At 45.6% G+C, this 14,744-nt stretch overlaps 1 protein-coding gene across 2 annotated transcripts; it reads right to left on the minus strand.

Moving 5' to 3' along the window:
• Positions 1–559: 559 nt before the first annotated feature.
• LOC122006508 (probable linoleate 9S-lipoxygenase 5) lies at positions 560–4,467 on the minus strand. Of its 2 annotated transcripts, XM_042562037.1 has the most exons (8): positions 4,398–4,467; positions 4,040–4,320; positions 3,134–3,474; positions 2,813–3,056; positions 2,405–2,734; positions 1,834–2,332; positions 1,495–1,758; positions 560–1,418 (listed from the first exon to the last, which is right to left on the minus strand). In XM_042562037.1, the coding sequence occupies exons 1-8, from the start codon at positions 4,442–4,444 to the stop codon at positions 650–652; spliced, it is 2,775 nt and encodes a 924-aa protein (XP_042417971.1). In that variant the 5' UTR covers positions 4,445–4,467; the 3' UTR covers positions 560–649. The 2 variants fall into 2 exon arrangements, with proteins under 2 accessions (XP_042417971.1, XP_042417969.1); XM_042562035.1 differs by having other exon boundaries at positions 2,405–3,056.
• Between the last annotated feature and the right edge of the window lie 10,277 nt (positions 4,468–14,744).

Below are 14,744 nucleotides of genomic sequence, written 5' to 3' on the forward strand. Positions count from 1 at the left end.
ACTCCGACAAATCCTCGACGCGTGTTGTTCTTTGCAAAATAGATGGTCCTCTCAATAAATAAGGGCGATTCATAATTGACGTAGCAATAAGGAGGGGTAGTTGCAATATCAAGATCATAATAATGAACGACAGAGTACACCCAAATAAATAAATAAATAAATATACATTTCTATATTCAAATATAGAAAAGAACGATTGTTTTTTTTTTTTTTTTTTTTTTATGTTTGTGTAGGACCGAGTTAAGGAATATAGTAGACGGCCGAGGTTGGAAGTGAGAAGGAATAACAGCTGTAGTTAATGGTAAACTAAGATAGAGATCGGATCGACCACGAGCTTCTGTCTCTTGTTCTTGTTGTTGGAATAGTCAAGATGTCGTCTGTAAACTTTCACCCTTGATTATTTGAACTCTTCGTATAACTTAAAAATGAATTGTGAATCTTGTTTAGTGAACGTAATCATCATTTATTACAATAATCAAAATAATGTCACTGTCTTTAAGATCGTATTTATAAGCACGTGGAAATATTTATGTATAACGGGACGTTACCCAACGCAGTGTGACATTGAGATCTCATTAAACTTTATTCTGATAATGCCGATACTAAACATTATTTTAAGAGAATAGTTTGTAGATTAAATCCGAACAACTCAAATCGACACGCTGTTGGGGATCCCACGACCGGTGAGCCCGCCGACCCGATCGAGGTCGGACGTGTTAGGGTAGAGCAACATGTAAGGCATCTTCACAGGCCCGGTCCGGTTCTTAAACTTTGGGTCCCGGTTCATACTCATGATCCGGTTCTCGATCTCTATCAGCGTCTGGCCGAAGCGATCGAACGCCTCCAGCGCCATCTCGTCGGAGGTCCACTCCGGCGTGTCCCGCTGGCCGAGGTACACCTCGTCCGACGAGTGTCGCGACAGGACCTCGATCAGAGAAACACCGAGGATGGTTTGCAGCTGGCTCGTGATGGTCTTGAGGAAGAACAGGTCAGGGTTCTTCTCCAGCTCCTCGTAGTCCGGTGTGCCTGGCTCGGGCATCCACCGCCGGCTTATGGTGGGCCGGTTTGGGAGGTAGCCGGCGTAAGGGAACTGCCCGAAGTTGACGGCGGCGTGGAGGGCGGAGGCCACCCAGATGATGGTGGTGCAGGTCTTGGTCAACTCGGCGACGGTCTCCAATTTGGGCCACCATGGCTCGTCCTTCTTGTCGCCGTGTCCGTCCTCGCGCACCTCCTTCCACCACGCCTGCAGCTCCACGTCGCCTCCGACCAACGCGTCGTCGGGGTAGTAGATGGCGCAGTATTCGGTCACCCACGTCTGGATCGCCGACCATATCTCCAGGCCGTCGACGGCGTACGGGTAGTCCTCGATGAGAAGCCGGACCTTGTGCGGGCTCGCCGGATCCTCCACCGCCACTCCTCTGTAATAAAACAACAGAAGCAAATTTCGGAGAAGAATAAAGGTAAACTAATGGACGCAGATTTCAACAGTTTGACCTCTTGAGGAGGTCATCGGGCAGGGCTTGCTCTGTTAGCTTCCAGCCCTTGTAGACGACGGCGGACAATTCCAGGGCGTACTTTCCGGGGAAGACGGTGGCCTCCAGGATGCCGCCGGCATTGATGAGTGTCTGTCGAGCAAACGCGTTAATGTTCATCGTGTCGCGGTAGTGCGGGCTGAGAAGCTTGTGCACCGGGTGCACGACGCTGAGCTGCCGGTTGGTGGCGATCACAAATGGTTCCATCACGGCGTGCGTGTTCAGCCTGGAGATTCATCAACCACCCGTCAGGACGATAAAAAACGGCATAGTTCGCGCATATGCAAGCGTCTTAGTGTACCAGTGGCTGATGAGTTGGTGGTAGCCGGAGTCATTGACGGCGGCATAAGCCTTGGCTAGACTCCAAATCGAGCCCTGGACGCCGACCTCGGCCGGGGTAAACACGCGGTTGACCGCACCGTGTTGCTCGCCATCGGGGTGTGGCAAGCTCAGCTCGATCGCCAGCGGCTTCAGCTTGCCGTCGTCCTTGAGCAGCAGCAGAGTCCTGGTGGCGTAGATCCTGTTGGCGCCGGAGTTGATCCGGTTCAAGAAGGGAATCAGCGCACCATGGTGATCCAAAATGAACAGCTTGTTCGCCTTCAACGCCTCATCCACCGTTCTGCCTTCAAGGTTCCTCTCAATGTGAGCTGCCGTGATCGAGCTGGTGTGATCGCCGTACAATTTTGGATCAAGCTTACTGGTCGGAGGAAACTCCTGGAGACGCCTGATGATGACAGGATTCACTCCGGCCAGCATCTCTCTTCCGAACTCCTCGTCGCTCCTCCAAGCTTCCCTGTCATCTGCCACAGAAACAGGGTACGCTAACGTCAGCTCTGCATCTAATTGATCAAAATTCAATTCTAATTATTCACGTTGGATGACGGATGGAAGAGGAAGCTTGAGGACGCTATCGCCGTCGGTGCGAACGAGCTCCCGGAGCATCTCAACGGGGACCTGGTCGCGAGTATCGTCGAGCTGCGGCAGCCGCAGACCGCCGTCGTAGAGGTTGAGCACGTCTTGAAATGTGTCGAACTCCATGGGGGTAAAGTCGAACACCGCGTTCAGCGCCGGGAGCAGCGACTGCGTCAGCGCCTTGAGCGTGTAACCCAGGAAGTCGGCCATCTTCAGGTGGCCGAACCGCTCGTCCCGAGGCACATAGATGTCCAGGCTTAGCAGCGGGAGCCGGCTCTCCGTTCGCCGATCTGTTATTTCATTAAAGGAATTCAAATCTTTACTAAAATATGAAAATTGGAATGAATTGTTAGCTCTAGATAACTCACCGGACTTGGTCGGACGGCGACCGGTGCGGCCCCGGCGAGGGTAAGGTAAGTCTTTGGAGCCGCCGAGTACGGGGCGGACGTGGTCTCGGCCTTTGTCCGGCTGGCCGAGGTCGTTGTAGTAGGCGTAGGCGTAAACCCGGTCGTGCTCCTTCAGTGCGCCGCTGACATCGTCTCCCCGGAGATGGACGAGCTCTTCGGCTCTGTACGCCTTCAGCAACTCCGGCGTTTGGCTCGGCAGATACGCCTGCACAACAACATCTTCCAAACTCACCAAATTCTTGCCTGAAACTAAACGCATTGCAAATCGAATTAAACACTCACGTCGTTGGAGAAGAAGATTCGATCGTACTTATACTTTTTCACCGGATAAACCCAAGAGTTGCAGACGAAATGGATACGTTTTCCGTGGCCGGGGACGCCCTCCGGCAAGGTGACGGACTTGAGGAAGAACTCCGAATGGTGGTGGTTCTTCACGATGACGGCGCCGGGGATCCCGAGGCTTTCGTCCCACTCGAACTGCAAGTTGAACTTTGATTCACCGGCCGTCACCGACTTAAGCAGCAGCGTCCCCCAGTGCTCCAAGTACGCCGGCGGACCGATTCTTCCTCGATTCGATTTATCTGCTTCCGCCGTCATCAGCTTAATTTGTCGCTTCCATTTGACTGCAGAGTAAATTTAACAACCGATATTCGATATTATTATTACTATTATTATTATTTTGTCAGGATCTACCACAGTTAATGACCTCGTTCCATATGCCGTCCGTGATCGGAAACATCGTATAAAGCGCATCGTGTGCAGTGAACTGGCATTAATTGTGGTGGCTCGGTGCTATATCGGGAATTAAAAGCAGGAAGAAAAAAATATCGAAATGTCTCCTTTACTTTAGTGAGGATATTCTGTCTATTTAGATTTAATTTTGATGCAAAAAGTTACTTCTCAAAATCACAGACAAGTTTTTTTGTGCTGTTTTTTTTTTCGTTGTTGCTTGACGAGGAAGGAGATTGACCTGGGTCAAAGTCAAGCTACCCAGTAAACCCTAGCCTGGTTACTTCTCAAAAAGGGCAAGCTCGCGAGTCGACTCGGTCTGTGGATCCGATCGAGACCTGACGAATAGGAGGAAAGGGATCGGGGGTGATATCGGACTTGGCGAGCTCGCCTGGTCCGATCCAGATACCGACAGGCGAAATAAAGGAGGGAGGGGAGGGATTGGGGGCGAGATCGTACTCGGTTCACCGGCGGTGGAGCTGACGAGGTGGAAGCGGACGCGGTTGCCGAGGAACTCGCCCACGTTGTCGAGAAGCGATGCGCTGAAGTCGTTGAAGCCCAACACGTTCTTTTTCACCAGAACCACCGTCGCGTTCACCTTCACCGGCGGAGGCGCTGACTCCTTCTGGTGCCGCCGGGACCGCCCGGCGATCGCAGGGCACAATTTGTGCAGCATCTCCTCTCTCGCGCTTCCTCTCGCTGTCAGTTGAAGCAGGGGCAAGCAGTGGAGTGAATGTGATCTGCAATAATGAAATCTTGGAGCTATTTATAGAGGAAAGTAAAAGATTTGGTAGCAAATTATGTTGATGCAGCTCACAGTCCGTCCGTCCAAAGTATGTGAAAGAAGATATTATCATGGATCATTATGGGGCCACTAAAATTTATCTTGGATCATCAAAATAAATCAGAAGTACTGATCAGACCGACCCACCATCATAAATGTTTTTGGAAAATACATGCTGAATAAAATTTAAACCCTTTCTACGGAATAAATATGATAACTAAATAGGAAAAATAAATTGATGGTTACTTGAGTCATTTAAATGAGTCATATTTAAAGAAAGTTTAAACACCACTTTTATTGATTAATACTTTAGAATCTTCTAAATACAGATAGTTTTATTATTCTTAAATGGTGTTTGTTTAGGACCCTAAATAAGTATAAAATATTTTCAACATTCTCCTACTTAATATGAAAAGATTTGTAATCAAGATAAAACATTTTTAATATTCTTCCACTTATTTTATATGTATTTCATAATTCACTAAATACGTATATAAGATATATGAATCATGACTATAAATACTCTAAACATGAGTATTATCTTTCATATATTATATATTGTATTATTCTTCTCAATTAATATATCTTAATAAATAAACCTTATATTTACTCAATGCCCAACTTTAATGATATTTTTTAAATTAATTAATATGTACATAAATATGAGAAAATATCATAATTAAATTTTATTGATAACTAAATTATTTTAACAATAAAATTTTCAAGTCACATCCTCTCTACATATTCCCTAAATTTCAACGATGACATGCTTTTAGTCAAAGGATTAATAATCATCAATTTAGTGCTAATATATTCAGTATTCAATAGGACTGTCTTATCTCTAACATGTTCTTTTATGGCTAGATACTTAAAATTGATATGCTTAGTTCTCACTTTTATTGGTCTTAGCCATAAGGATAGCAGTTGAATTATCACAATATATCCTCAATGACTTAAAAATAGAATCCACAATTCTAAGCCCCGAAATGAAACTCTTCATCTAAACACTATACGATGTCGTCTCAAAATAAGAGGCGAACTCAACCTCCATAGTGGAAGCGACGGTCAACGTCTGCTTTGCTTTTCTCCAAGACATAACTCCATCGGCTAGTATAAAAATATATCCAAAAGTTAATTTTCGTGAATCAAAATAACCAGCGTAGTCTGAATCAAAGTAGTCAATCACTTTCAAATTGTCATCTCGTCTAAATACAAGCATGTAGTTTTTAGTCTCACCTTCTTTGTAGCTTTCCCGTGGTCTATACCCAGATTACTCTAATATCTTCCCAACATATCAACAATAAATGCAATGTTAGGTCTAGTGCAAACCTAAGCATACATCAAGCTTCTAACAATAGAAACATAATGAATGTTTTTCATTTATTCTCTTTCAAAGTCATTTTTGGACATTGATCCATATTAAATTTCTCACCTTTCACAATAGAAGCTATATTTGGTGAACAAATTTACATCTAAAATCTCTCAAATTTTCTTGATATAGGTTTCTCGAGACAAACATAAGATTCCTTGAAATCTGTCTCTATGTATTTTAATGCCAATGACATAAGATGCATTACTCATATCGAAGTTCTTAGAGAGAAATTGTTTTAACTTATATAGTAAACCTTTATAATTAGTTGTAAGTAAAATATCATCCATATAAAGATTAAAGAAACAAATCTTGATCCATGACATTCTCCAAGAAACCAAATGAAGAGATGACATCATGAAATTTCAAATACCATTGATAGGAAACTTATTTCAATCCATATATGGATTTCTTGAGCTTGTATACCAAGTGCTTACAATTACTAGAGAAAAAACCTTCTAGTTGTTTCATATAAATCTCTTCCTCTAGATCTCCATTAATAAACGCAGTTTTCACATCTATTTGTTGTAATTCTAAATCAAAATGTGTTACCAATGTCATAATAATGCGAAAGGAATCTTTCTTGAAGATAGAAGAAAATGTCTTTTTATAGTTGATTCCTTCCCTTTGAGGGAATCTTTTAGATATGTGTCTTGCTTTATATCTCTCAATATTGGCCAACGAGCCCTTCTTTATTTTGAAAACTCATTTATATTCTATGATTTTTTCTCCATCGAGCAAGTCGACAAGATCCCAAACTTCATTTGATCCCATAGAATTCAATTCTTCTTTCATAGCATCATACTAAAATTTTGATTCACTACAACTTATGGCTTGTGAAAAATATTCTAAGGTCATTTTCGGTTCCAACATTAAAATTCAATTCTTATAGATACACAACATAGTCATTTGATATTGTTGATTTCCTTATTCTAGTAGATCTTTGTTATGCCTAAAGGATGTCCACATATCTCCACAATGACATGATATTATCCACTTTGGGCTTAAGCTCTCATGGCTTTACTCTTGGGTTCTACCTAAAAGACCTCATACTAATGGACATATCATGCATCCTTTTAAATCCATGAGTTTTTACCAAATCTTTCCAATGTGGAACTTTGGTTGAACCCCAACAATCCTCCCCTAAAAAAAAGGACCACAATTACTCTAATGGTCCGGGTCTCCCCATGAGCATCCGGTCACCCTGACATACTCTAGGCCTCCCCGCAAGCATCTGCATCCAGTCACCTTAGCATACTCTGGACCTCCCCTCGAGCATTCGGTCACCTTGACCTGCTTCAGGCCTCCTTGTAAGCATCCAGTTACCTTAACCTACTCGCCTCCCCACAAGTATCCGATTACCTTGACCTACTCCAGACCTCCTCGCAAGTATCCAGTCATCCTGACCTGCTCCGAACCTCCCTGCAAGTATTCGGTTATCCTGACCTGCTTTGGGTCTTTCCATAAACATCCGATCACTCATGACCTACTTCGAACCTCCTCGCAAGCATGCAGCCATCTTGACCAGCTCCGAGCCTCCCCGCAAGCATCTGGTCACCCTGACCTACTCTGGGCCTCCCCGGAGTATCCACATCCGGTCACCCTAACTTTCTTTGGGCCTCCTCAGAGTATCCTCATCCGGTCACCCTGACCTGCTCCAGGCCTCCCCATAAGCATCCAGTCACTCATAACTAGCTTTGGGCCTACCCTCAACTTCGTTCAAGGCCACCCACATGGCATCTAGCTTGGATCATGGTTTTGATATCATTTGTTGTACCTAAAGGATGCCCATATATCTCCACAATGACATGATATTGTCCACTTTGAGCATAGGCTCTCATGGCTTTACCTTAAATTTTACCCAAAATGTCTCATGCCAATGGTGATATCGTGCGTCCTTTTAAACTCATGATCTTTACCAAATCTTTCTAATGTGCGACTTTGATTGAACCCCAACAATCTTCTTAAGTTATCCTCTTAAATAACTTGTTGTTTAATCGGTTGAACAATTTCTTCTTTGTAACGACCCGCCTTCTACTACCAGGCTGTAAGGCGAATCGTCACAATAATGCTAAACTGTACTGTGCGGAAAGATGGGCTAATTAAAATTTTACTCTACTAATGACCGATACAACTGATAAGAAAGGTCCAAAGACCTTCTCTGCTGGTGTACATATGTTACGGAGGGGAACCTGAACGCCCCACCGAGCTAGGGCTAGAAACTAATTTCCCAACTACCTGCCGGCCTGCTGATCGATCTACGGATCGATCAAAGCTGGGGAAGCTCCTGCTCCCAACTGGATCGGTCGGCTGACCGATCCAGCAGAGGCTGGATCGGTCGGCAAGACCGATCCAGGTGGGTCTGGATCGGTCTGCCGACCGATCCAGGCACCTGGAGACGCTGGGATCGCTACTGTATCGCGCTGGATCGGTCGGCTGACCGATCCAGGAGGATACAGTAGCCTACTGTATCTGTCTGGATTGGTCGGCTGACCGATCCAGGCCCTGATCGGTCGGGAGACCGATCAGAGTCTGATTTCACCCAGGGACTCAGATTTCAGCACTTTGGCGTGCCAAGACCTCACACAACACTTCTAAAATCTATAGAACATATTCTAATGACATAAAGCTAGCATTCTAAACTGAATATAAACATAGTCTACTAATTTGTAGCATTTAATAACTAAAAGTGCATAACACAGAAATACTAAAAGTCCAATCGTTTAAACTTGCTAAATCCCCTAAGGATCTTTGATTCCAGTTCCATACACACACTTCCTCATCTGCATTGACCTCCAGCCTCCACTGCTAGTCCATCTTTCCTTTACATTTATCTGCAGTATAAGGAAAAGTAGAATCTGTAAGCTTAAAGCTTAGTAAGAAACCATCTACCTCACAAAATCATGCATTCGATGCAATATGCTTTTAAATCATGCTATTTGAAAATATGCGCTGAACTTGCTAAGACATGACATACTGAAATTGTAAGGCATAACATATAAGCATGGCATAAGCACTGAATCATGGCAAAGCAACCAAATAAACACTGAACTTAATATAGGCTAAACTAACTGAAACTAAATCTGTAACTGGAAACAAACTCAACTAGCATAATTGATTTTGAGTTTTGAAATCTAATACATAATAAGTGAAAATACATAATCATACTGTTTTGGGCCCGGTAACTGTACTTGCTGTGCGCGCATCCCTAACTAGACCCGGGATTGCAAGTTCCGAATCTAGTAGGGTTTACTAGGTTGTCTGAACCTAGGGACGACTGTGGGAGTCCAACCCAACGGATATCTGATCCTGTACAGTGCCTACTGAAAATAAAATACTGAATGTAGCTAATTACTGTGTAACTTACTGATTCTAGGTTATCTGAACCTAGAGCTAGGTTGTCTAAACCTAGAGGCGACTGTGGGAGCCCACCCATTGGACCGTAGTCCCATATAGCTAAAATAAATTGATTTACTGTTTTAAACGCTTCTAATGCATTTAACTGTACTATCAAAATGCCTAAGCTGCATTTTTACTGATCTAGTTATTTTGTCGAACACTTAGTGTGCCCCAACTCTCCTCTTTATTAGGGAGATCACCTTTAGGCACCCGACAACGTCTACAACCCCAACTGAAGAGGATAAACGTGTCCGGCCCATCTAAAGGTGCTCAACTAAATCCCTAAATCTGAGAGGAGGGTTAAAACACCCTACATGTCCACAAAATCTGCATATTACTAATCTAATGCCTAGAAAATCCAAACGGAGCTATTATACTGCAGGTGAGGGGTTTCTTACCTCTTGATCATAATTTCTTACGATTCTATTCGCTAGAGTTCCGGTGGAGATGATCCTCTCGACGATCCGATCACGTCTTCGCGTTCCTCTCGCGGAGAAGAACCTCTTTCGTGTTGGAGTCGTCGCCGGAAGATGAACCTATGGACCCTTGCCTTGGTGTGCCGTGCGTGAGGAAGAGGAGAAAGAGGGAGAGGCGGCGGTGAGGTTTTGGAAGGGAAAAGTGGCGTGAGGTGAGGAGGTGCCGAACCAATTCTAAAATAAACCAACCCAACTTAAGTTCTTCTATTTATATTAAGTGGGTAACTAGGCCCAATTCTAATATAAATATAATTGATTTCTCTTTCTTTCAGCACGGCCCTGCTGGGTTCACCGGTTACTAAACTTATCCGTAAACCATAGGTCTCGGGTTCGATTCCCGCATAAGCTATTTTACGGTTCTAATTATTTTTGCTACTTCCGCTACTCGAAAAATTCCGGAAAAATATCTAAAAATTCCAGAAAAATCATACTATATTTCTAAAATAGTTTTGAGAATTTCGGGCTTTACAATCCCCCATACCTTATAACAATTCTGGGTACTTCTGTCTCATGTTGGCCTCTGTCTCCCAAGTCGCCTCTGCTGCTGTGTGATTTTGCCAGCTGACTTTGACTAATGGTACTTCCTTGTTCCGTAATTTCTTTACTGCTCGGTCTATTATCTGAATAGGCCGACTGTCATAGCTGAGATCATCACGGACCTGTACCAACTGGGGCTCAATCACCTGGGTGGCGTCTGGAATATGCTTCTTCAGCATGGAGACATGAAATACATTGTGGACGGCTGACATCTCCTGAGGTAGCTCTAGCTCATATGCTACCTTGCCCACTCTCTTCGTGATAAGGTATGGTCCCACATATTTGGGAGCTAGCTTGCCCTTCTTCCCAAAACGCATGACTCCCTTCATGGGAGCTACTCTGAGGAAAACTGTATCCCCAACTGAAAACTCTAGGGGTCTGCGTCGTGTATCAGCATAGCTTTTCTGGCGGCTCTGTGCTGTCTCTATCCTCTGGCGAATCTGCTGTATGGCTGCTGTGGTATCTGCCACTAGATCTGTCTGAAGCTCTAGTTCCTTCTGTTCACCACTCTCATACCAACAGATTGGTGATCTGCACCTTCGCCCATAGAGTGCCTCATAAGGTGCCATGCCGATAGTGGCCTGATAACTGTTGTTGTATGCAAATTCTGCTAAGCTCAGATATTTGCACCAACTTCCCTTGAAGTCTAGGGCACACGCTCGGAGCATATCTTCGAGTACCTGATTTACTCGCTCCGTCTGACCATCTGTCTGAGGATGGAAGGCTGTGCTGAATTTCAATTTGGTGCCCAATGCTGACTGTACACACTCCCAGAAGTGTGATGTGAATCTGCTGTCTCTGTCTGAAATGATGGTTCGTGGGACTCCATGTAGTCTGACGATCTCCTGGAGATACAACTGAGCTAGCTTCTCCATGGAGTAGGATATCTTGATAGCTAAAAAGTGGGCTGATTTAGTCAACCTGTCGACTATTACCCAGATGGCATCAAAACCATTCGTGGTTCTGGGTAGCCCCACTATGAAGTCCATCGAGATATCCTCCCACTTCCATTCTGGAATCTGTATAGGCTGCAGAACTCCTCCTGGTCGCTGATGTTCTGCCTTGACCCCCTGACAGGTGAGGCAGATGCTAACATATCTGGCGATGTCTCGCTTCATCCCGGGCCACCAAAAACGTTTCTTCAGGTCTTGATACATTTTGGTGGAGCCTGGATGCATCGCATAGGGAGTCCTGTGAGCCTCATCTAAAATCTGTCTCCGTAGCTCCTCCTGATCTGGAACACAGAGTCTATCACCAAAATACAACACCCCGCTATCGGACACTCTGAATTCTCTACTTTCTGATTCTGTTAGCCCTTGCTTGATTTTCTGAATTTCAGGGTCCTGATCCTGAGCTGACTGAATATCACCAAGCAAGGTAGACTCTAAGGTCATAGTAGAGAGCTGTCCGACGATGAGTTCGAGACCAAAATCCGCGATCTCCTTCTGTAGGGGGGGTGACATGGCTGCTAGAGATAATAAGGTAGCGCTGGATTTCCTGCTAAGTGCATCTGCTACCCTATTGGCTTTCCCTGGGTGGTAGAGGATGTCTATGTCATAATCTTTGACTAGCTCTAGCCACCTGCGCTGTCGCATATTCAGATCCTTCTGAGTGAAGAAGTACTTCAGACTCTGATGATCTGTATACACTCTGCACTGAGCTCCATACAAGTAATGTCTCCAAATTTTGAGAGCGAACACTACTGCTGCAAGCTCAAGATCATGAGTAGGGTAGTTCTTCTCATAATCCTTGAGTTGTCTGGAGGCATAGGCGATTACCTTGCCATCTTGCATCAGCACTGCTCCTAATCCCAATTTAGAGGCGTCACTATATATATCGAAGCTGTCTGTATTTTCTGGCAGTGTTAGAATAGGTGCACTAGTCAATCTCCTCTTGAGTTCGCTGAAGCTGTTCTCGCAGTCCTCCGTCCACTGAAATTTCTTGTTCTTCCTGGTGAGAGCTGTCAGTGGGGAGGCTATCCTGGAGAAGTCCTCTACAAACTTTCTGTAATATCCTGCTAATCCCAGAAAGCTCCTGATCTCCCTGGCATTCCTAGGTCTCCTCCAGTTACTTACTGCTTCTATCTTGCTGGGATCTACCATAATACCATCCTTTGAGATGACGTGACCCAGGAAGGACACCTGATTTAGCCAAAACTCACATTTCGTGAACTTGGCGTATAGCTGGTTCTGCTGAAGGGTCTGCAATACTAGTTTCAGGTGCTCTGAGTGTTCTTCCTGAGTTCCGGAGTAGATAAGAATGTCATCGATAAACACAATCACAAACTTATCTAAATACTCCCTGAATACCCTGTTTATAAGATCCATGAATGTAGCTGGAGCATTTGTCACGCCAAAAGGCATGACTACGAACTCGTAATGTCCGTATCTGGTCCTGAATGTTGTCTTCGGTATATCACCCTCCTTGACTCTGACTTGGTGATATCCTGATCTGAGGTCAATTTTTGAGAACACTGCTGCTCCCTTTAACTGGTCGAACAGGTCATCTATTCTGGGAAGAGGATACCTGTTCTTGACCGTGACCTGATTCAGTGCTCTGTAGTCTATACATAGCCGCATGTTTCCATCCTTCTTCTTCACGAATAGCACAGGCGCTCCCCATGGTGAGTGACTAGGGCGTATGAAGCCCTTGTCAAGTAGCTCCTGTAGCTGCTCATGAAGTTCCTTCAGTTCTGCTGGAGCCATGCGGTAGGGCGCTTTGGAAATAGGGTTGGTGCCGGGGAAGAGCTCTATCTCAAATTCAATCTCCCTGGCTGGTGCTAGGCCTGGTAACTCTTCAGGGAAGACTGCTGGGTAGTCACATACAACTCGGACCTCTGTTAGCTGTTGGTCCTCGTCCTGGCTGGTAGTGACTACATGTGCTAGGTACCCCGTACATCCCGAATCCATCAACTTCTGTGCCTTCATAGCTGAGAGAAGTTTTCTGGCTTTTCTCTTTGGTTCTCCGATGTACTCGAGCTTGCTCCGGGTTGGAATACGACTTTCTTTCGGCACTCTATGGAAGCACCGTATCGGATCGAAGTCCATTCCAAGGATGACGTCGTAGTTAGTCATTTCAGCAGGATCGATCACAAAAGAGTTCGATGCGCTATAATGGACCGGCACCGCTCGAGCGTCGATGCCATGACCTCTCCCGAAGGTAGTGTCAACTGACCACTGAGTACTTCTGGGGGTATTTCTAATTTCTCGGAGAACATCCTGGCTATATATGAATGGGTTGCCCCAGTATCAAATAGAACAGTAGCACTATACTGAAAAATGCTAATCTGACCTGTGACGACTGTCGAGGCATTTGCTACGTCCTCTCTGGTGAGTGAGTAGATCCTCGCATTCGCCATAGCTGGAGGGGCTTCTAACCGGCCCTGGCTGATGAGTGGACCTTCTAGAGCGGCCTGCATCTGATGTAACTGAGCTGGCTGGCCTGCATACTGGATCTGCTGTGGCTGAGGAAGACCGGTCTTGTTCGGGCACTGCTTGGCCATGTGCCCTTCTTGTCCACATTCAAAGCATCCTCGTGTGCCCTTGCGACAAACCCCTGGGTGGAATCTCCCACAAGTGGCACACTTTGGATAACTGGGTCGCTTGCTAGATGGTCCTCCTTTTGAGTCACTCCCTGATTTGCGCTTGCTGTTGGAGTTCCCTTTCCAGTTAGAGCTGTGGCCTTGCTGTTTTTGAGTGTGAGAGTTTCCTTGGCCCTTGGACTCTGAGGAGACTTGCTTCTGCTGCCTTATGCTGTTCTGGTAATGCTCTGTGGTCAAGGCATTGCTCACTAACTCCTCTGTGGTTTGTGGCCTATGTATGCCACCAGCCACGTTCACTGCTATCTCTGGCCTCAGCATCTTGAGCATCAACCTGATCCGTTCCTTTTCCGTGCTGACTAGCTCTGGGCATAAACAAGCCAACCTGTTGAATTTCTTCACGGCTTCCTCAACTGAGAGGTTGCCCTGACGAAACTCAGTGAACTCGTCATAGTGGCGGTTTGTAACCCGCATATGAAAGAACTCCTCAAAGAATTCCTTCTCAAAGTCAGCCCATGTCATCTGGCTCACTGGGCGCTTCATTCTGATTCTTTCCCACCACATGCGTGCGTCTCCTGTCAGGCAGAAGGATGCACACTTCACCTTCTCGTGCTCTGGCCAGTCCAGAAGCTCCATCGTGCTCTCCAGTGTTTTGAACCATGCTTGGGCATCCCATGGTTCACTAGTGCCTGAGAAGTTCTCTGGCTTGACTCGCTGCCACTGGATCAGATAGGCTTCCTTTCTTGGCTCAGCTGCTGGGACTGCTGGTGCTGGTGTTAGCGCTGTAGGCTGAGCTGGTGGAACCTCTAAGACTTCTGGAGTCGTCAGATTCGGTTCCGGGGTGTCTGTGGGGGTGTTCTGCTGATTAGCTTTTAAGGTGGCTATCTCCTGTTGCTGTTCAGCGAGCTGCTGCTGTAACTGAGCCACTAGTACTGTAAGGTCTGGAGGAGGCACTGAACTGCCTGCCTCTGGCTGGGGCTCAGTAGCTAGTGCCCTTCTAGCTGGGCGTCCTCGTGCCATTTCTAAAGACATAGAGAACATAGGTATAACTAATACTATCA

The sequence above is a fragment of the Zingiber officinale genome, chromosome 7B (assembly GCF_018446385.1).
Source record: "Zingiber officinale cultivar Zhangliang chromosome 7B, Zo_v1.1, whole genome shotgun sequence".
NCBI classification, from domain to species: Eukaryota; Viridiplantae; Streptophyta; class Magnoliopsida; order Zingiberales; family Zingiberaceae; genus Zingiber; species Zingiber officinale.

Bases quoted from the DNA above. Each gene is read 5' to 3' on its own strand.
- LOC122006508 (XM_042562035.1), bottom strand. From the start codon at position 4,444: ATGATCCATGATAATATCTTCTTTCACATACTTTGGACGGACGGACT. The intron at 3,475-4,039 runs GTACGATCTCGC...TTTACTCTGCAG, and splicing joins CTCCACCGCCGGTGAACCGA to TCAAATGGAAGCGACAAATT. The intron at 2,333-2,404 runs GTGAATAATTAG...TTTCTGTGGCAG, and splicing joins TCTTCCATCCGTCATCCAAC to ATGACAGGGAAGCTTGGAGG.